The sequence below is a fragment of the Schistocerca cancellata genome, chromosome 1, assembly GCF_023864275.1.
Source record: "Schistocerca cancellata isolate TAMUIC-IGC-003103 chromosome 1, iqSchCanc2.1, whole genome shotgun sequence".
NCBI classification, from domain to species: Eukaryota; Metazoa; Arthropoda; class Insecta; order Orthoptera; family Acrididae; genus Schistocerca; species Schistocerca cancellata.
The window spans coordinates 73395485-73419119 of record NC_064626.1 but is presented as its reverse complement, the minus strand read 5'-3'; the positions used below and the strand labels follow the sequence as shown (position 1 = coordinate 73419119).

Here is a 23635-nt window from a genome sequence, read left to right as displayed (position 1 = left end):
CTGCCTCGGGCATGGGTGTGTGTGATGTCCTTAGGTTAGTTAGGTTTACGTAGTTCTAAGTTCTAGGGGACTTATGACCTAAGATGTTCAGTCCCATAGTGCTCAGAGCCATTTGAACCATTTGGTTTCTTTTCCGCCCAACATTATCTGTATGATCATTCCCATTTAAATTATTCCCAATCGTAATCTCTAAGTATTTAGTTGAAATGAAATGAAATGTCGTGTGGCTAGGGCCTCCCGTCGGGTAGACCGGTCGCCTGGTGCAAGTCTTTTTAGGTGACGTCACTTCGGAGACTTGCGCGTCGATGGGGATGAAATGATGATGATGATGATGATGATGATGATGATGATGATGATGAGCAGAGAAAATCTCCGACCCAGCCGGGAATCGAGCCCGGGCCCCTTTGCATGTCATCCCGTCGCGCCGACCACTCAGCTATCTAGGCGGACAGCATTTAGTTAAATTGACAGGCTTTAGATATGTGTGATTTATCGTGTAACAGAAATTTAGCAGATTCCTTTCAGTACGTGCGGCGCGGTACGTTACTTTTTTACCGCCCTTCCAGTGTCCAGCAATGTTCATTCGTCTAGCTAAAAGCTGTAGTAGAAAATACTAGACCACTACTGTCTATTTCAGGTCGCGTCGCAACATACATGGAATTGTCCGGTAAACGGGATGTGGCTAGCTACTGAAATAAAAGGTTTAACTTGGCAATGTAAATTTTCAGGTGTATTTTTACGATAAAGATCACGGTTAATACTGCCAAGTCCGTACTAAGTGGCAACACACTGTGAAGTTCACACGCACACCACAATCACACACGTAGCCAGTTTATGGTATTTACACCCGTTACCGAAGTTAATAGAGTTCACAGGATCGTTTAGTTATGAAAATGCTCGCTCAAATGTTGTGCACTATGCTCTACACGTAATTACCTGTTCCAGTCTTAGATCGCACAACAAAAAATGGTTCAAATGGCTCTGAGCACTATGGGACTCAACTGCTTTGGTCATAAGTCCCCTAGCACTTAGAACTACTTAAACCTAACTAACCTAAGGACATCACACACATCCATGCCCGAGGCAGGAGTCGAATCTGCGACCGTAGCGGTCGTGCGGTTCCAGACTGTAGCGCCTTTAACCGCTCGGCCACTCCGGCCGGCACATACATAAATAAATATAGAATTTGTTTGTTTCAAATATTTGTTTATTTAAACTTTTTGGAAAAATAAATTACGAAATCCTCTTTGAAAAGCCGGTCGGCAATTTCCGATTTATTGTTGTTGTCGGAAAGATGTAAAAATGATAATATTTGTCTTAATCGGTTGCGGGACATCGTTTTGCGAAATATCAGTGTGTCTATCAACGGATTCGTTGACCGATAATCGTCAATCCTTGCTTTTTTTTACAATTCCCATGTGGATAGCAAGCCCAAACCATTTTCTAAGTTCCGGACCTGTAACGTCGACAAATTTGGCATTTTTTTAAATCTAGTTTTCTTCTATTGCAATTTTGACTGTAGTACTTGTTGGTTTCGTTGCTAACATATTCAAATAGATCGTTCCCAATATGTAATTCGACGAATCCTCGGCGCTCTGTGTATCTTTGGGAAATATGTTTGGACCCGGAGATCTTTCAGATTTATTATTGGTCCTCGGTAAATCAGAGTCTGACCACTACGCACTGTCTTCTTCGTCTGATTCATCCGAATCAGTTGGCAACCGTAACGTTCGCCGAATTCTTCTTGACGTATTTCACTGTCTTCCGACGGTTCTGCTTCACTGTCATTTTTTCGATATCCAATGTCTTCCTCCCAAATCGGCCAAGTCGTCCGGAACGTCAGACAAGACGTCCGCGCATTCATCGTAAATAATCGTATCGCCTCTTTCGCCTGCCATGCTGAAAGGCGCAAGTACTTATAAAAACAAAAAAAACTTGTTGACCTGTGTAACTTATTGTGACCTAAACAAAACGCCAACAGTGAAGTGTCGGCAGACGTGCCGACACTGTTTTTAGATAAGGAGGCCGAAATGCACGCGTCAACTCACGCAGGCGTGCTTACTTAATTTTAATCCATCATTTGTATACAGCATTCTTGATGATACAAGTGAGACTCTCTCTAGATATGGTTAATGGCGCCTTGCTAGGTCGTAGCCATGGACTTAGCTGAAGGCTATTCTAACTATCTCTCGGCAAATGAGAGAAAGGCTTCGTCAGTGTAGTCGCTAGCAAAGTCGTCGTACAACTGGGGCGAGTCCTAGTACGTCTCTCAAGACCTGCCGTGTGGTGGCGCTCGGTCTGCAATTACTGACAGTGGCGACACGCGGGTCCGACATGTACTAATGGACCGCTGCCGATTTAAAGCTACCACCTAGCAAGTGTGGTGTCTGGCGGTGACACCACAAACATAATGCAAAAGATAGTGCAGTGCTGTCGCGGGCCACTGCGCAATACTATGCTCACATCACTGTGACGTCACCGGCCGTTGACCGCTATTTCGCGCACGACACCACTGTGGCGTCGCCGGACGCCATAGTGTTAACATTAGTGAAAGGGTCTGTCGTAAAACTGCAACTCTGAGAAGGGTATCGCCACGAGGAAAGGTTTGGAAAACTTTTAAATTAGAGGAATACTTGACTAAAAAGAGCCCTGTCCATTATAATGGACGGCAAAAGTTCTGCCAAAACGAAAGTGACATCGGATGCGCTTCACTGAGGCGTAACAGGACCTCTAATGCATAAACGATATAGAAGGTTGGGTAACCAGCGCTATAAGACCGTTCGTTGACTGCAGTATTGTCTGCAGGAAAGCACCGTCGTTCGGTAAGCGTACGGAACTGAAGAAAGACTTGGATAAATTTCCCCTTGGAGTAATGAATGGCAGCTATCTTATGAAACATCCCCTTAGAACAATTATACATGACTGTCTTTAAACTGACACACTATATTTTTAGCGCAACGCAATCTGACTTTCAATAATCACTACAAAAGAATGGCCCTGACTTACATTAACCTATACCTTTCACAAATCACTTACCTCACAAAAATCTTCGTTACTCGAACTACTGCAATACAGCGAGCGCCACTACTGCCAGCTAAATAAAAGATTCAAACTACTGAAGGCACTAACTACTGATAGGGATAGTTAGCAAATGAAAGATTTTAATAGAGAACAAACAATGTATTTACCTTAATAGTCATAATATATATAGCAGTTCATGACATCCAGTCTTACAAATTTCAAAACTCCGCCATCTCTCTCCCCACATCCACCACTGCTGGCGGCTCACCTCCAACTGCGCAACGCTACGTGCTGTTCACATCCAGCTGCCCAACACTACAATGGCAGACAACAATGCAAACTAGCCACAGACTGCACACAGCACAGCCAGTGATTTCCATACAGAGCACTACGTAACGTTGCCAATAAGAAAACATAAACAGCCTACTTACAATCTTTAAAATTGGATAAATCAAACTAGTGCCTTTAACAAAGAGAAAGAACTGTGTAGGGTCTAATCACGTCACATTGTGTAAGTATTTAGGGAGGTTTATGTATTTAGCGTATGGTTACATCACAAACAAATAATGAGTATTGTCTTAAACTACACACCGAGCGAGGTGGCGCAGTGGTTAGTACACTGGACTCGCATTCGGGAGGACGACGGTTCAATCCCTTCTCCAGCCATCTTGATTTAGGTTTTCCGTGATTTTCCTAAATCGTTTCAGGCAAATGCTTGGATGGTTCCTTTGAAAGGGCACGGCCAATTTCCTTCCCAATCCTTCCCTAACCCGAGCTTGCGCTCCGTCTCTAATGACCTCGTTGTCGACAGGACGTTAAACACTAACCACTACCCCCACTACACTTAAACTACAAATTTTTCTATTGATCCCTCCTTCATCACCAGGAAGTGTGTTAGATCGACAGGGAAAGATCAAGAGGCCGTTCGTGAATTACATGCGAACAGTCTGCTTTTCAAAGCCAGCATCACAGCTTTGTGTTGTTCCACATGCTGCAAAGAGTCGCAACACCTTCCAGCGTTGCTCCTTATTCGCTTAAGTATCGATCAGATGTTGTGTGCCAATTCAAAGCCAGGTGGCTTCGTCGATATGGGAGGCATCTTAAAAAAATTTTTCGTCGTAGCATTAATCTGCCACGTGTGTCTCCAGCAGTCATAAGTATTAAATCTGTTTCCAGCTAACATTCTTGCGGTTTCCAGCGGTAGGTGACGAGCGAAGCCTACCTTTGCTAATGGTTGAAACGTCTGCACGAGCAGGGAGGTTAAGGGTTTTTCGGTAGTGTTTTGTGCTGCAGTACAAGTGCACTTCCCCGCCGCAGAGATGCAGAGTAGCCACATAGTAGATGTGGATCTAGGACCATTTAAAAGTTGGCGAGTTCAGTATTAGGGGGTGGGGGGGGGGGGAGAATATTTCTAGGGAAGGCGAGTGGAGGGCTTAGATTTGTTGATAGGGTTGCGGGGAAGTGCAGTACACCTTGTGGTATCACCGCCAGACACCACACTTGCTAGGTGGTAGCTTTTAAATCGGCCGCGGTCCGCTAGTATACGACGGACCCGCGTGTCGCCACTGTCAGTGATGGCAGACCGAGCGCCGCCACACGGCAGGTCTAGTGAGACGAACTAGCACTCGCCCCAGTTGTACAGCCGACTTTGCTAGCGAAGCTACACTGACAAATACGCTCTCGTTTGCCGAGACGATAGTTAGCATAGCCTTCAGCTACGTCATTTGCTACGACCTAGCAAGGCGTCATTTATCTTTTGCTGGTTATCTTATAAAGCCTGTACCTTCAGACCGATGTACAACAATTATGGATTAAAGTTAAGTATTCCAGAAGCTATGTACTATTTTTGGCTACTACAATTCCTTGTCATTTTCCAGACCTCACGCCAGACTGCGTGAGCTTTAACGCGTGCATTTCGGCCTCCTCTAGCTATACGGTGTTGGCTCGTCTGCCAACACATCACACCTGCAAAGGAAATGGTTCGCGAGACGCTAGTGCGACTAATTCTGCAGTAGTTTCCCAGCATTTGAAATCTCCGTCAGGTAGGTATTAGAAGCATGTAGAATTCCTATATGCGCTGCTACTATCGTAACAGATCGGCGCGGGAGTGTAACAGGAATGCCCAGGGAACTCAAAGGGGAGTCCGTAGATGTAACACTGTATTCCAAGAAGACGGTGCGATCATTATGCTGCCGCCATCGTATTTCTGGCGTAGGTATTCTGAGAATACGATAAGAGACAGTCGTTTTTCTCTCTTTCAACAGAGCAGACGTCGATAATATTGGTAGACGCACCTCATCCATGCACTGTACGGTGGCGTACCGAGTATCAATGACCAAATACAGGGTGTTTCAAAAATGACCGGTATATTTGAAACGGCAATAAAAACTAAACGAGCAGCGATAGAAATACACCGTTTGTTGCAATATGCTTGGCACAACAGTACATTTTCAGGCAGACAAACTTTCGAAATTACAGTAGTTACAATTTTCAACAACAGATGGCGCTGCGGTCTGGGAAACTCTATAGTACGATATTTTCCACATATCCACTATGCGTAGCAATAATATGGCGTAGTCTCTGAATGAAATTACCCGAAACCTTTGACAACGTGTCTGGCGGAATGGCTTCACATGCAGATGAGATGCACTGCTTCAGCTGTTCAATTGTTTCTGGATTCTGGCGGTACACCTGGTCTTTCAAGTGTCCCCACAGAAAGAAGTCACAGGGGTTCATGTCTGGCGAATAGGGAGGCCAATCCACGCCGCCGCCTATATGTTTCGGATAGCCCAAAGCAATCACACGATCATCGAAATATTCATTCAGGAAATTAAAGACGTCAGCCGTGCGATGTGGCCGGGCACCATCTTGCATAAACCACGAGGTGTTCGCAGTGTCGTCTAAGGCAGTTTGTACCGCCACAAATTCACGAAGAATGTCCAGATAGCGTGATGCAGTAATCGTTTCGGATCTGAAAAATGGGCCAATGATTCCTTTGGAAGAAATGGCGGCCCAGACCAGTACTTTTTGAGGATGCAGGGACGATGGGACTGCAACATGGGGCTTTTCGGTTCCCCATATGCGCCAGTTCTGTTTAGTGGACGAAACTGTCCAGGTAAAAATAAGCTTCGTCAGTAAACCAAATGCTGCCCACATGCATATCGCCGTCATCAATCCTGTGCACTATATCGTTAGCGAATGTCTCTCGTGCAGCAACGGTAGCGGCGCCGAGGGGTGCCGCGTATGAATTTTGTATGGATAGAGATGTAAACTCTGGCGCATGAGACGATACGTGGACGTTGGCGTCATTTGGACCGCAGCTGCAACACGGCGAACGGAAACCCGAGGCCGCTGTGGGATCACCTGCTGCACTAGCTGCGCGTTGCCCTCTGTGGTTGCCGTACGCGGTCGCCCTACCTTTCCAGCACGTTCATCCGTCACGTTCCCAGTCCGTTGAATTTTTTCAAACAAATCCTTTATTGTATCGCTTTTCGGTCCTTTGGTTACATTAAACCTCCGTTGAAAACTTCGTCTTGTTGCAACAACACTGTGTTCTAGGCGGTGGAATTCCAACACCAGAAAAATCCTCTGTTCTAAGGAATAAACCATGTTGTCTACAGCACACTTGCACGTTGTGAACAGCACACGCTTACAGCAGAAAGACGACGTACAGAATGGCGCACCCACAGACTGCGTTGTCTTCTATATCTTTCACATCACTTGCAGCGCCATCTGTTGTTGAAAATTGTAACTACTGTAATTGGGAAAGTTTGTCCGCCTGAAAATGTACTGTTGTCCCAAGCATATTGCAACAAACGGTGTATTTCTATCGCTGCTCGTTTAGTTTTTATTGCCGTTTCAAATATACCGGTCATTTTTGAAACACCCTGTAACACTTCACTGTAGAGCATTCTTCAGCTATGTAAGCGAATTAACAAACAAAAGAGTCTCTCTCTCTCTCTCTCTCTCTCTCTCTCTCTCTCTCTCTCTCATCCCATACAAATACGAGCATAAGAAGTCCATTCGAATACAGTCCAACGTCTTGGACGGAAACAAAAAGGCTGAACAGATGGCAACCAGGCGGTAGTAGCGTAAAGTTCACCGAAGCGTAGCCAATTCGTAACGACTGAAACCGTGAACCAACTACGAGAAAAACGTACCGGGAAATGAACGCCGCTGCGGCACCAACACGTGATGCGCAACTAACAAATAGTGTTGAACATTTGATTACGTCCATACATCACAATAAATGTAAAAGCGGCGCTAACTCGTTAGGAAACTCTCCAAAGCTTATCTGACGTGATACAGACTGGCTCCACTACAGCAAATGTCAAACTTGACATACGCTATCATGTCTTACTTTAATATTTATTTTCCCGATAGAGATGTTGTCTGAAGGCCTGTTGGCTGCAGACGTACGCTGGTGACAAACGGGCAATAGTCACAAGAAGCTCAAAATTTTGAGACAAAATACAAAAACAGAAATAACATATGTTAGAAAGTAGCAGCGACATTTTCAATGTTCTAGATTGCAAAGTTACGTATTTTCCTTACCTAGGTTTTTAGAATAAAAAAAACAAACCCTTACAAAAACTTGGTATGGTAGAAAGAAATATAAACTATGTTCCTGCTAGAAGGTTGACATCTTAGTTAAGCTTCGATCTTTAATTTGCTGTTTTTCTTTCCTTTTACAACGATTGTGTTGCAAGATAAAATTGTGTATTCGAGTGTGCTGCAGATAAAGCTTCCGCAGCGGAACTGAAGTATGGAACTTGAACTTACAGACAAATAGATGAGATTTGAAACACATTATTGCGTTCGTTATAAACACAGTTGTGAAGAAGAGGTATAAATCTGAATCGAATACTTTTATAGTGCAGGACATCCTAGGATATGGTAACATGTAATCTAATTAAAAAAGTGTGCAACTGGGATGCAAAAATAAATGAGAATTATCTGAAATATCCCCTCGTATACAGTTGCTGAATTCTCTCGAGACGAGTATATCGACGAAAGTGTTTGTATATAGCGATATCAGGTGGCCAGAAAAACAAACTCTGAAAGCTATGACAGTGGTGGAAAACCTTTTTTGGAGCAGGTTGTGATCATCCTACTGAATAATATTTCAACTAAGGACGGAGCCAGGGAAGAAACAACAGAAATATTACTGGAAAAAACCGGGATTTTCTGTCAAAATAAACAGTTTCATGCCGGAATAGAGCACGGCGTTTCTAATGTGTTTGAGTACAGCAAAACAAATGGCACCGCCGTGAACTTCGCCATGCACCCTGAAGTCTTGTTTGTGACGGTGTATGGCGTCAGCTACTTAACAGCGGAAGACACTTTACAGAGGCAGCTTTGTCTGCAGTGCCGCAGTATTCAGTGGGAGATGGTCGTTGTGATAGCTTTCAAAAGGCTCGCCTTCGTAAAGGAGACCTAGTGGACGCTTAAGCGGCAGGCGGTGAGTAATCCACTCACATAAAAGATGCAGTTGCCGGCGCTGACGGAGCGAAGGCGAAGCGGATGTTGGTTGTGTTCAAGTTGCTGCTTCTGAGAACACGCAGTCTTAAATGGTATCTCCCCCTCTCCCCTACCTCGCCCTTTTACCACTTCCTCTTTCGTGTGCAGATGCTAGCGACAGCCTTGCGTTGATACTATATATACAGTCTGTTGTTTAGTAACAGGAAATCCGTATCAGGTCGTGCAAATATACAGCAGGAGCATAGCTAAGATAGTGGTCATTCGATACAGATAAGGTTTTTGTTTCTCTAAACATTTCTGGAGACTGCAAGAAAGTCTTTGCTTCTGTGATGCATAAGAGCTAGTTCCAACCTGATTTTTCCCCTTGGCTATGTTCCTGTATTCATTAAATTAGATGATGCTGTGGTACAGCAACGAGACGAACTTACCTGCATATTTCATTTCGATGATTTTGCCTAAGTGCCTGAGGATGAAGCCGTTAAAGGCTTCGAAATCAATAGAAAATAAATAGAACAACAAACACAGCTGAATAGAAAATTAGTATTCATATAAGTTGTGTGTTCCAAAACATGTCCGAATGGTCCTTTCAACAAGGCCGCAGACAAATCCTGCCGCAGTGTGAAGAGAAAAGCTTCTTACATCGACGAAACGTTAAATGATAATTCTTGTACTATTCGCTTTACGGGGTAAACAACGATTGTTTTGATTTTTTATTTTATGCTGTATGTCGTTGTGATTTTAGGTAAAAGTGAGTTCTCTTCGAGATCATTCATAATGTTCGAGCACAACATATGTTTCAAAATTCTGTCGCATATCACCGTTAGAGGTATGGGTGTAATTTAGTGGATTACTCATATTGCCTTTCTTGAATATTGATGTGACCTGTGCAGCTTTCCAGTCTTTGGGTACGGATATTTCATAGAGCGAGCGGTTGTATATGATTAAGGTCGGGACAGCATACTCTGAAAGGAATCTAACTGGAGTACAGACTGGATCGGAAGACTTGCTTTTATTAAGTGTTTTTAGTTGCTTCACTACTCCGAGGGTATCTACTTCTAAGTTACTCATGTTGGCAGCTGGCGCGCGGGTTTAGCCGAGCGGTCTTGGGCGCTGCAGTCATGGACTGTACGGCTGATCCCGGCGGAGGTTCGAGTCCTCCCTCGGACATGAGTGTGTATGTGTTTGTCCTTAGGATAATTTAGGTTAAGTAGTGTGTCAGCTTAGGGACTGATGACCTTAGCAGCTAAGGTTCAAATGGCTCTGAGCACTATGGGACTTAACATCTGAGGTCATCAGTCCCCTAGAACTTAGAACTACTTAAACCTAACTAACCTAAAGACATCACACACATCCATGCTCGAGGCAGGAATCGAACCGGCGACCGTAGCTGTCTCGCGGTTCCAGACTGACGCGCCTAGAACCGCTTGGCCACACCGGCCGGCTAGCAGTTAAGTCCTATAAGATTTCACACACGTTTGAATATTTTGCTGGCAGCTGGCCTTGGTTCGGATTCTGGAATATTTACTGCGTCGCCTTTGGTGGAGGTATTTCGAAAGGTTGTGTATTTAGTAACTCTGCTTTAGCAGCACTGTCATCGATAGTATTTCCGTGCTATCGCATTGATTGTGTCTTGCCGCTAGCATATTTACCAGATGACGATCATTATTTCCAGAACCCATATTGATTCCTACAGAGCAGACTGTTCGGTTGCCAAAAATGTCATAATACGCGAGCGTAGAACATGTTCCGAAATTCTACACCTCATCGATGTCTGTGTCGTAGAAAATTTTTGAAGAAAAAAAATACACCTGCAACGGCTATAGAGAAGAGCAGAAAAGGAATGATTTCGCTTTAAAAGTAGAGTAAGAATGCAGCAATGCCGAGTATTGTTCAGTTGTTATCATCACACCTGACTACCGAATACGAGAAAACGGCCGTCAGAAGTTGGCTGCAGCTCGATCGCTCCGACATGAATGGGAGTCGGAGCTCCCCCATTAACGGCGCATCTGACATAACGGTGTAGCGCTGGGTCCAGGCAGCTACCGGTGTGAGAAGCAGGTCCTGACATGTCCGGAAGGAATGTCCGCTTCCCAGGCGTGGAAATCAAGAGACACAAGACAAGCCCCTGAAGACTCCACGTCAAGAGCAACAGGCTTGGTCCTCATTCGTAAGCAGGCGTTGACAAAAAAAAAAAAAAAAAAAAAAAAAAAAAAAAAAAAAAAAAAAAAAAAAAAAAAAAAAGTTTCATAGGAGAGTGTACTATTTCAGCAGTCGTCGACATCATCTCCTGAAAAATGACGTGCAAAGTCGCGGTCGAAGTATTTGAAATTTTAGCGACATCATCCGATGCTGTCCCCGAGAGACTTGGCAACATTTATTATGTACATCGGGAATGTGTGGTTCAAATGGCTCTGAGCACTATGGGACTTAACATCTATGGTCATCAGTCCCCTAGAACTTAGAACTACTTAAACCTAACTAACCTAAGGACATCATACAACACCCAGCCATCACGAGGCAGAGAAAATCCCTGACCCCGCCGGGAATCGAACCCGGGAACCCGGGAGTGGGAAGCGAGAACGCTACCGCACGACCACGAGCTGCGGGCACATCGGGAATGTCTTCAACAGCTCCAGAATGTTGACATGAGTAGCAAACAGCATTCCGTGTGCTGAGTCTCGGTCGGGCGCACAGTTTTAATTTGCCAGGAAGTTTCATATCAGCGCACACTCCGCTGTAGAGTGAAAATTTCATTCTAGATATTCTTATGGCTGCCGCTTCGGTATGGCTCGATGTTGTCAGTAGAAAAGTGGTAGTTGCAAAACACAGGGGAAGTCGAAGTATCACTGGTGCACAGGAAGAAAAGCAACGAGTTAAGGACGTGACCCTGGGCTTCCTTTGAGATAACTTTTTCCCCTTGCTGACTTCTGTATCCACAGATGACTCACTGTTACCTCTTTCTCAGGCAATCGTCGAACCAAAGAAATGTATTTTTTTTTAACTGGTGTTTTGCTATCAAGAGTTACGTGTCGAGATAACGGTATCAAACGCCTTGCTGAAATCAAGCAGTGATCAAGAAACCCGTAGCTTCTTTGCTGTCGTCAGTAGCTGTTTAGTGCAGTGGCTTTGCAGTGGTGTTTCGGGAATCCTGACACACCTCATGACACAGACGGTGAAGTACCTTGAAGACGCGGTCGAATGCCAGTGTAACTTCTTACACGAACACATCTTCGGCGGGTGATTAGAGCTGCAATTCTCTTGACAGGTAGAACAGCCACCAGAGTGCTTTAGTGCTGTTCGGGTTTGTTTTGTTACTGGTCCTGGTAGCATATATTAGGGTCCTGAACAGCGTCGGAACTGTACTGTTGATACTCTTAAAATATCGTAAATCCGATACATCGATATTTAAAAAAGACTCATCATAGGCACGAAGTATCGGAGGGAAATGTCATTAGATCGCGGTATCGACATAAGAAATATCGACTTACAGGCCTAAAAAATATCGACTGCCCATTGTAAATATACTGCCGGTATAGAGCTGTATATTTAAGTACTGATTTATTATTACATATTCTGTACTTCAACAAGCTAGCAGCCTGCTTATCCCCCTTAGAGCAAGAACTGAAAGGAAAACGATGCACGTACATGCTTGGAGATAACCACTTTGCTAACAATGGTAACTGCGTGTTAGTGGCACAATCAACGACGGCCTCAGATGCGCCTGGACGATCGACCCAGCACCCTGTTTCTAAAAAACATTTATGCGCATCGTAAATTGTAAGTCTACTAGGCGGCTCTTTAGCGCACTTGGTGCGGAAATTACGCTGAACTGTTCTCGCCGACTTCGATTCTTCAAACCAAAACACACATCTAGCACGCTCGAGTTCAGTGAAGGCAGTCATCTTCAACGCAAGTGCCGTTAGCGCTCCTTACTAGACGTTTCCCCTGTTTCTATGTTTCGAGACAGTGTATCGATACGTGCAACTGTTTCAGTGTTTCGGAACGGCTGTGGTTCACTGTTTCGAAACAGTGGTGTTTCATTCCGCCCCTGTCTCGGATAACCGGAGCAGATTCGATCTCGAGCCAAACACAGAAACTGTATCGTTGTTTCAAAATAAGGCTGTTTCAGTCCACCTGTGCTTTGAGCTGACTGATTGTATCGAAACAGTGATGTTTCATTCCGCTCTGTGTCGGACGAGATTTGGTCTCGGCACAGGTACTGAAACACAACATACCACTTCGTGAAACACTTTCAAGAGTGTCGAAATCTTTTGGCAAGCAATAGCATGAAGCTCAAGATATCCGAAAATAAAGCTTCGTTCCTAGCTGACTGTCCTATTTCGAAATGGCGTAACATCTGCTTTATAAACACTAACCAAACAATAAAACAACGCATACTATTTACATTCAAAATAATGAATGTGTGAAAATCATTCAGTTAAATTACACTTTTTTTATAATATACGCTTCTCTGTTCATGTACAGTAATCATATTAAGAAACGCAAGTAAGCCTACAACATTTTGAATAAAAAAAGGCGTAGAGTGACAGTTATTAGACATATACATAAATTTGATGTAGGTATAATTGCAAGCAATCTGTTTGACATATCACTAATAGTGTAATGGTAAACGGGAAGGGCTGGGAAGCATGGTGAATTTATAGTAACGGTTCGAAACACCTTGAAAGACAAAATTTTTTCTGTTACATTTTGTTATTTATTCGAATTATTTGGCGTTATTTGTGAGTCTATAGTCACTGTGTCTATTATCCACAATGATTCCCTTGTGTGCTTGGAAATTAGCAGGATGGGTATATTACCAATACTAACGGAATGTGGGAATCCCAGTAGCATATCCGTTGTTTCTGCAGTTTGCTCCCACCTCCAGTTCCGTTCGTGGTGGTTCTTCTGTCTTCAGCTATGGCTGTCCTCAGCCAATTGAAAAGTATGAAAGTCACACGACACGAAAGCAGCGCATTCAGTGTATACGAAACTGCCAAGTCGCCGAAGTGATAGTTTCATACTTTCTGCGATATGATTATCGCTCTCGCACCTCATTTGTGCTTATATGGACATACTTATACAGTAGACATTCAAGATGATAAAATGTGTAGGGATATTAGATTACAAAACACAAACTGTTTCACTGTTTCACTGTTTCGAAACAGCGTATCGAAACATTACGTTGTAGTGTTTCATTTGTTTCGAAACAGCTACGTGTTTCAGTTTGCCCATGTCTAGCCGCTAGCGCTCCTTACGGTGCGATTCGGCACTACCAAACTACTCTAGACAAAACTTGATGATTTCCCTAAAAATTGACACTACAATAGCCTCTGTAGGTACTATGAATTAATTTATATGAATTTTCGAAGTTGTAAAGTCCATTTTGAAATACCCTGTATTTTTATGTAAATAAATTATACACAACTGCAACCAGTCACTTTTCATTAATAATGCTTTATTACATTAACCGGTTTTCGAACCCTTTCAGGTTCATCTTCAGATGATTTCGGGAGAATCCGGAAAGTTACATCATTACTGGTAGTAGCATAATGCTGGGTGCTGGTTCTATGGCAGAAAGATGGGTCACACTTTAATGTATCGCCATGACTGTACCTTATCTGTCGATATCGATGTAAATAATACTCCAGATCACGTTAACGTAACAACAGAAATAAGCCAACATTTCATCTGAAGATTTGTTATTAATTTAAATATACAGGTCCTAGTCATACAGACAACTGCACCTCACTGCAGAATCAATAACTCTGTATTATTGATTCCTTGGGATTCATGTAAAAAAAGAACTGCCTGTAACATACAAATAGAAATAACATAACAGATTACCTGAAACTTATTCTTGTAGTAGTTTATTATTATTTTCTCTAGTGCGCTCATGTTATCAACATTCTAATGAAAAAACTTGCCCTTATATCGACTTTAACACATGTAAAGAACAACAAATTACATCTCTGTACAAAGTAGGCTTATGCCATATCTCTCTGTCAAGATCTTTGTTATAAGCAACAGTTGTAAAGCGCATGCTGGATGCTGGTAAAGTGTCACTGTTAAAGTGTGAACTAATATAGTTCGTGTGAAAGTGTTCTGGACATCAAAACGGAGGCAGACAGATACGAAAAAAGCCGCCTATACTGTCGCAGTAAGTAAAAACTAAATTTACATCGATATCGACAGATAAGGTATAGTCATGGCGATACATTAAAGTGTGACCCATCTTTCTGCCATAGAACCAGCACCCAGCATTATGCTACTACCAGTAATGATGTAACTTCCCGGATTCTCCCGAAATCATCTGAAGATGAACCTGAAAGGGTTCGAAAACCGGTTAATGTAATAAAGCATTATTAATGAAAAAGTGACTGGTTGCAGTTGTGTATAATTTATTTACATTAATATACAGTCACGGTTCTAAAATATCCGTAATGGATAAGCATAACTTGTATTTTTATTTTGTTGGTTGTGTCCAACTATGAAGTGCTATGCTCAGCATCGATAAGGGAGTGAATATAGAGTGCGGGGTGTTTATTTTTTCTGCAGGTGCTGGCGTGCCCGGAGACGGTGTCTGCGCGTCGGTCGCGCGTCGTGTCGCACGTGTCCGGAGGGGACGTGCGCTTCTCGCTGTACCCGGCCGGACTGTGCGTGTCGGCGCTGTTCCTGACGGCGACGCTGTGCGCCGGCTCGCTGCTGCCCGCCGCCAGCCACGCGCTGCACTGGCGCTGCCAGACCTGCTACGTCGCCTGCCTGCTCGTCGGAGACGTGCTACTCGCCGCCACGCAGATGAGCGACGCCTGGGGACGGGGCCTGCTCTGCTTCCTCGTCGGTCAGTACCGGGTCTCTCCATCTATCTCTTACTACCACTAGTCGATGTGTTGTTGTTGTTGTTGTGGTCTTCACTCCAGAGACCGGTTTGATGCAGCTCTCCATGCTACTCTATCCTGTGCAAGCTTAATCTCCCAGTACCAACTGCAACCTCCATCCTTCTGATTCTGCTTAGTGTATTCATCTCTTGGTCTTCCTCTACGATTTTTACCCTCTACGCTGGTCTCCAATAATAAATTGGTCACCCTTGATGCCTCAGAACATGTCCTGCCAACCGATCCCTTCTTCTGGTCAAGTTGTGCCACAATTTCTCTTCTCCCCAATTCTGTTCAATACCTCCTCATTAGTTACGTGAGCTACCCATCTAATCTTCAGCATTCTTCTGTAGCACCACATTTCGAAAGCTTCTATTCTCTTCTTGTCCAAACTACTTATCGTCCATGTTTCACTTCCGTACATGGCTACACTCCATACAAATACTTTCAGAAATGACTTCCTCACACTTAAATCTATACTCGATGTTAACAAATTTCTCTTCTTCAGAAACGCTTTCCTTGCCATTGCCAGTCTACATTTTATATCCTACCTACTTCGACCATCATCAGTTATTTTGCTCCCCAAATAGCAAAACTCCTTTACTACTTTAAGTGTCTCATATCCTAATCTAATTCCTTCAGCATCACCCGAGTTAACTCGACTACACTCTATTATCCTCGTTTTGGTTTTGTTGATGTTCATCTTATATCCTCCTTTCAAGACACTCTCCATTCCGTTCAGCTGCTCTTGCAAGTCCTTTTCTGTCTCTGACACAATTACAATGTCATCGGCGAACCTCAAAGTTTTTATTTCTTCTCCATGGATTTTAATACCTGCTCCGAATTTTTCTTTTGTTTCCTTTGCTGCTTGCTCAATATACAGATTGAATAGCATCGGGGATAGGCTACAACCCTGTCTCACTCCCTTCCCAACCACTGCTTCCTTTTCATGCCCCTCGACTCTTACAACTGCCATCTGGTTTCTGTACCAATTGTAAATAGCCTTTCGCTCCCTGTATTTTACCCCTGCCACCTTCAGAATTTGAAAGAGAATATTCCAGTCAACATTGTCAAAAGCTTTCTCTAAGTCTACAAATGCTAGAAACGTAGGTTTGCCTTTTCTTAGTCTATCTTCTAAGATAAGTCGTAAGGACAGTTTTGCATCACGAGTTCCAACATTTCTACGGAATCCAAACTGATCTTCCCCGAGGTCGGCTTCTACCAGTTTTTCCATTCGTCCGTAAAGAATTCGCGTTAGCGTTTTGCAGCCTTGACTTATTACACTGATAGTTCTGTAATTTTCTCATGTGTCAACACCTGCTTTCTTTGGGATTGGAATTATTATATTCTTCTTGAAGTCTGAGGGTATTTCGCCTGTCTCATACATCTTGCTCACGAGATGGTAGAGCTTTGTTAGGGCTGACTCTCCCAAGGCTGTCAGTAGTTCTAATGGAGTGTTGTCTACTCCCGGGCCCTTGTTTCGACTCAGGTCTTTCAGTGCTCTGTCAAACTCTTCACGCAGTATCATGCCTCCCATTTCATCTTCAACTACATCCTCTTCCATTTCCATAATATTGTCCTCAAGTACATCGCCCTTGTATAGACCCTCTATATACTCCTTCTTTGCTTAGAACTGGGTTCAGATCTGAGCTCTTGATATTCATACAAGTGGTTCTCATTTGTCCAAAGGTCTCTTTAATTTTCCTGTAGGCAGTATCTCTACATCCTTACATTTGTCGTCTAGCCATCCTTGCTTAGCCATTTTGCACTTCCTGTAGATTTGATACACGCTCTAAAACAGTGGTTCTCAACCTGGGGAGAATTACCCCCTGAGAGGTAAGCCTGGGGGCTAAAAACTAAATGATTCGATTCTGTTTGAGTCACGAAACTGAAGTATTTTCAAAAGATCATTACTATTATCACAGATTTCTAAGTCTTTGACATTGTCTATATATGTGTTATCAATAATTATTCTTCTCAGTTAGTAGCATAAATGCGATGAAGGTTACAGGTTCCTCATATTGTCCATCCACTGCATACTTGAACTGTGCTTTGTCCCGTTCATCGCTGATGATAAAAAGTGAGACATACGCGTTACAAATGCTAAATATCTGAAGAAAATATCTTCTCCAAGTTATAGATAGTACCCGTAGTAGTCCAGAAATTGCTTCATTAATCTCTTCGAAACAGAAAAAATGTATTCATTGACATTAAGACACAGCAGTTACTACATAAAGGGGTACTATAGTGCTGTGCACAGTAGTCTCATTAGTACTATTAGTGGCTGTGGTCAGACACGAAGCATTAACAGCCTGAAGTCTTCCCATTTCTGCCAGTTCAGAAGCAAGGAGCGCAGCAATCATGTGACTTGGGAACCTAAGTATAGTGCACATACACTCCTGGAAATGGGGAAAAAAGAACACATTGACACCGGTGTGTCAGACCCACCATACTTGCTCCCGACACTGCGAGAGGGCTGTGCAAGCAATGATCACGCGCATGGCACAGCGGACACACCAGGAACCGCGGTGTTGGCCGTCGAATGGCGCTAGCTGCGCAGCATTTGTGCACCGCCGCCGTCAGTGTCAGCCAGTTTGCCGTGGCATACGGAGCTCCATCGCAGTCTTTAACACTGGTAGCATGCCGCGACAGCGTGGACGTGAACCGTATGTGCAGCTGACGGACTTTGAGCGAGGGCGTATAGTGGGCATGCGGCAGGCCGGGTGGACGTACCGCCGCATTGCTCAACACGTGGGGCGTGAGGTCTCCACAGTACATCGATGTTGTCGCCAGTGGTCGGCGGAAGGTGCACGTGCCCGTCGACCTGGGACCGGACCGCAGCGACGCACGGATGCACGCCAAGACCGTAGGATCCTACGCAGTGCCGTAGGGGACCGCACCGCCACTTCCCAGCAAATTAGGGACACTGTTGCTCCTGGGGTATCGGCGAGGACCATTCGCAACCGTCTCCATGAAGCTGGGCTACGGTCCCGCACACCGTTAGGCCGTCTTCCGCTCACGCCCCAACATCGTGCAGCCCGCCTCCAGTGGTGTCGCGACAGGCGTGAATGGAGGGACGAATGGAGACGTGTCGTCTTCAGCGATGAGAGTCGCTTCTGCCTTGGTGCCAATGATGGTCGTATGCGTGTTTGGCGCCGTGCAGGTGAGCGCCACAATCAGGACTGCATACGACCGAGGCACACAGGGCCAACACCCGGCATCATGGTGTGGGGAGCGATCTCCTACACTGGCCGTACACCACTGGTGATCGTCGAGGGGACACTGAATAGTGCACGGTACATCCAAACCGTCATCGAACCCATCGTTCTACCATTCCTAGACCGGCAAGGGAACTTGCTGTTCCAACAGGACAATGCACGTCCGCGTGTATCCCGTGCCACCCAACGTGCTCTAGAAGGTGTAAGTCAACTACCCTGGCCAGCAAGATCTCCGGATCTGTCCCCCATTGAGCATGTTTGGGACTGGATGAAGCGTCGTCTCACGCGGTCTGCACGTCCAGCACGAACGCTGGTCCAACTGAGGCGCCAGGTGGAAATGGCATGGCAAGCCGTTCCACAGGACTACATCCAGCATCTCTACGATCGTCTCCATGGGAGAATAGCAGCCTGCATTGCTGCGAAAGGTGGATATACACTGTACTAGTGCCGACATTGTGCATGCTCTGTTGCCTGTGTCTATGTGCCTGTGGTTCTGTCAGTGTGATCATGTGATGTATCTGACCCCAGGAATGTGTCAATAAAGTTTCCCCTTCCTGGGACAATGAATTCACGGTGTTCTTATTTCAATTTCCAGGAGTGTATTTTAACTTGGTTGATTTTAAATGGGATTGTACTGTGCCGATCAAGCAAATGCCACACTGCAGAGAAGTAATGCAGAGGAAACATGTTTTGTAAGAAGTGTCTGCCCTCACTGTGGATAGTCAGGGTTGTCATCTGAGGAGGAGTTGCGAGTAGCACTTGCGATGCACCACGAATTCCTTCGTCATTCATTCTAACACACACACACACACACACACACACACATATATATATATATATATATATATATATATATATATATATATACAAACTAACTAAATATGATTCATCTTTCATCATTTTAAAAAAGTGTTCCAAGAAAAGTCTTTCATTCCGCAGTTTACTTATGTGCCGAAGTTGGTGATAATGTGGGAGGGATGCAACAGACAGCAGGGCAGGGTGGGAGGTACTAATTAATGTCCAATTGCACTCAGTGGTAATAGTCTAAGAAAGGTTGGGAACCACTGTTCTAACGAAGCTTCCTAGTTGAGGCGTTTTCCAAACTAGAGGTCAAAAAAAAAAAAAAAAATTCTGAGGCCCTCATTCAACAGACACCTCAAATCCAGCTTACGGATTTCATCACCATCATCATCTCTCTTTTCAAATATTAGGCTCTCTGTTCTGAACTCATAAACTAAATAAGTCCTATCTTTCTCAAAGTCTTCCAATGTATCTTTTCCCATTCGTCTTGTAGTTCAGCATCTTCCGGGGAATTCCGTGACTTAGCACTCTCATGAGGTGTTGTCTCCAGTTTTCATGATACTTTTGAATTTTTTCATTCACTTTGAAAATGTTAAATTCTGTTCCAATATCTTTATTTCTAATCACGTCTGTTCATGCGCAGTACTTCGTTTTCCTTATGAAACTCACCTCTGCGACCTGATTTTTTTTTAATTTTTTGTTTTTCATTTTCTTAGTAACTCAGCTTTTCGCTTTCATAGGATGACATAGGAACCGCCATCACTTCATTTCAAGGGTCGTTTTGTACTTCATGTCCTAATGTTCTGCTAATGGTACCACAGACTGAATTTAATGCATTTTATTTTCAATATGAGATTCAAAATTAAAACTAACGCCCCAGTCTAAGTAAGCTGATTGATCCAAAACTGTTTGTGATATATATACCAATAAGGTGCGACGACCGAAAATCCATTCTTTCAGTTCAGATGCAAACCGAGCCCGATCTGTTACAGGAATCCGAAATGGCGACAGAGGTGTTGATGAGTCGGTGACGTTACGCTAGTAATGTTTAACTGGTCTAGAATTTCGGTCGGATGGGAAGCATGTTCCGATGGCTTACGCAGTTAAGACGACGTTCTCGTTACGCAGGAGACCCGGGTTCGAGTCGCGGTCCACCACAAATTTTCATCTGGTGTCGCTGACTCAGTTCAACGCCCAAACGCGATTAATGTTATTGAAAACCTTCGATTGATTTTTGATCTGACTGGATATTTTATTGGAATTTCATTATTTTGGTTTTACTATCACAAATATTAAAGTTGTACTTCTTGACTATTTCGCTTCAGCTACTATACTCATCTTTACACGTCAATTTCATTCTTTCCAATAACAACTAAATCGTGTGCAAACAGAGGCATGTTTATGTATTCCTCATTCGTTATCTTAATTCTTCTGTTTACTTTACATTTACACGCAGAATAAAGTCAATGTAAATATTAAACACCTTCGTCAGCGAGTGTTTCTTCTAATCGCTTCCCACCTGTGTTCATTACAATGCGTGAATTTTTGTGAAGCCTTTTCATTATATTAGCGTGATACTCATATCCACTTTCAGACATAGTCATATGCTATCACAGCTCACACGGTCAAAAGTCTTCTCAAGGAGTATAAACGCCATATGGGTTTGCAATGGTGAGGCAAATAAAAATGACTTGGAGGTGTTCTAGGGCACACAGAAATAGAGCATAGGAAGAGAAATACGGTATTAAAATGAAATGAACACCCTTAGCTGCTTACAGGCGTTGACACACGTCAACGGGGACAGATGAAAATGTGTGCCCCGACCGGGACCCGAACCCAGGATCTCCTGCTTACATGACAGACGCTCTATCCGAGCCACCGAGGACACAGAGGATAGCGCGACTGCAGGGATTTATCTCTGGCACGCCTCCCGCGAGACCCACATTCTCAACGTATTGTCCCGCACTACATTCGTAGTGCCCCCGCCCATTATACTCATTACTCGCGGCGCGTTGCCGATTCCCGTAAGAGTTCGGGCACTGTTTGTGCATTCGCACAGAAGAAGAAGATGGTCAAGTGGCCGGCGAGCCTTAACTATATATATATATATATACTAAGATGGTATCTGTGCTTTCGGAAGTCCGAAGGCTGAAGCGCCTAGAACCACTCGGCCACACCGGCCGGCTTCACGTCCGGTAGTATCCATTCGCCTGGGCCACTTTAGCCCCACTGTTTATATTAAATTTCTGCGTTTTTTTTGTAATGTACTTGATTACAAACACATTGTCTCTGCATGACGACCCGATCTAAATCCATTTTGTTCCTCAGAAATAATAGCTTCTGTATATATGATGATCTTTGCTTATAGTTTGTAGTCATTGTTGAGAAGACTGATGCTACTATGGGTTTTAGTCATTGCGTTTCCCTTTCTTGAAAACTGAGATTACTTCTGGTGTACACCAAAGCTCTGGGCTCTTGCAGTTCCTCCGACATTCATTTATTAATTGTAAAAGTCTTTTATCTCGCGGTAACCCTCCATATTGAATTAGTTTTGCATTTATTCCGTCAATTCCGCTAACTTTCCTATTCCTCATGCCTTCCAAAGACTTTCAGTTCCTCCATAGTAACTGAATCTACTGTTTCATAGTACATACATTCTCTAATGTTATCTTCCACCTTCTATGTACACCATAAATCTGGCTTATGATTTACCCATTGTTCATTGGATATAATGTTCAGTGTAGTGATTCCTTTTTCTTCCTTGCTCAGGGCTTTGATGACTCTGTATGTACATTGCTGTCTACTTACGGATTTCATTTGTAACTTGCTGCATCCATTGGGTTCACTTGTGCCATGTCCCGAGGGCATCAAGGGAATGTATCAAGAGTGAGAGAACGCAGCGTAGACGTGCGGTGGCGTTGACCCCCGTAGCCGGCGCTCGCCAGTTTTGTGTGCGTTTCCGGAAGTGCGGCGTTCCGCCGACGCTGCTCCTTTCCACGCCACGGACCGTCCAGTCTTAATTACGTCACGCCAGCGTCCCTCAAAATGACGGACGGAGGCAGCCGACGCGGTTTCCGGCGACGGTGCGTCCGTTCCAGAAGTGTGTAAACCCCGTATCGTGATCAATCCGTAATAGACAATGACGAATCGTCACAGAAGACAAAGGAACGTCGCCGTCATACGGCGGTGTGTTCAGACTAGACGGAACGTCAGACATAATACAGGGTGTTTATAGATGATTATCAGGGTTTTAACGCTTTATAATGTTCGCTACATTAAACTTACAGTTATAAATGATATGTCAAATGAAAGATGAACTCGAACAGTTGTGTTTGGCACCAGTGCGCATGCGCAGAGCGCAATGTTTCCGCCGCAATCCGCTAGACAGCGGTAGTAGCGAAGATTGCGATTCAAAGACCTTGTAAAAAATAACTAGACTCACTGATGGCGCTGCAGTCACGGGATAATTTGAACCTTCGGCTGGACGCCATTATAGTGGTTGTAGTCTGATGTGTTGTGTAGTATTGTTGTTTATGAAGACCCTGATTCTACGTTGTATATTTGTTGGGGCGTACATACAGTATTTGTTACTCGTATTTCTACTGTCTGTACGTTCCAATTAAAAGAAGTACAATGGTGAAGAGTTGTGCAGCGATTAGTTGTACAAATAAATTCGAGAAAGGAACGAATATTACATTTCACAGATATGTGAATGTTTTAAGTTGTTTTGTATGTCAGTGCACTTGCTTAATAAATGTTTTTGTAACACGGTATTAGCATGATGTCTGTGCATCTATTTGCAGGTTTCCTTTCTCAAAACCACAGCTGTTACAAAAATGGTTACACGCTGTCAGGAGGCAAGATTTCCGACCGACAGAATACTATTTTATATGTTCTGATCATTTTGAAGAAAGTTGGCTGATCGGTAGTGTTTTCATGGTCTAGATTAGGTTGAAACTTGATAATTTGGTCGTGAGTAGCCAAACCACTATGCCATATATAACGCACTTCTCGTCATAAAATCTAAAGCAAGGTAGAGTCAGAAAATATCTCTTAATATAGTGGGCAAATCTTCTAGTATTTTGATGCATTTTGCGTACATCTATCGTAAATGAACTACGAAAAATGCTAGGGGTCCAGTACATAACTTTTAGCTACGGCAGATTCCATGTAGTACGTAAGACAAATTCATAAACAGTGAGTAGTTGCTGTTTGGTTATAAATTAAAAAGTAACGTAT

General features: G+C 43.8%; 1 protein-coding gene across 1 annotated transcript in view; it reads left to right on the top strand.

Annotated features, from left to right (window-relative positions):
- The window catches only part of LOC126165602 (probable G-protein coupled receptor Mth-like 1), a 659324-nt gene that overhangs the window by 93764 nt on the left and 541925 nt on the right, over positions 1 to 23635 (top strand). The window contains exon 3 of the mRNA XM_049920376.1: positions 15061 to 15343. Coding sequence (XP_049776333.1) covers positions 15061 to 15343 — 283 coding nt within the window. The remainder of the gene's footprint in view (positions 1 to 15060; positions 15344 to 23635) is intronic.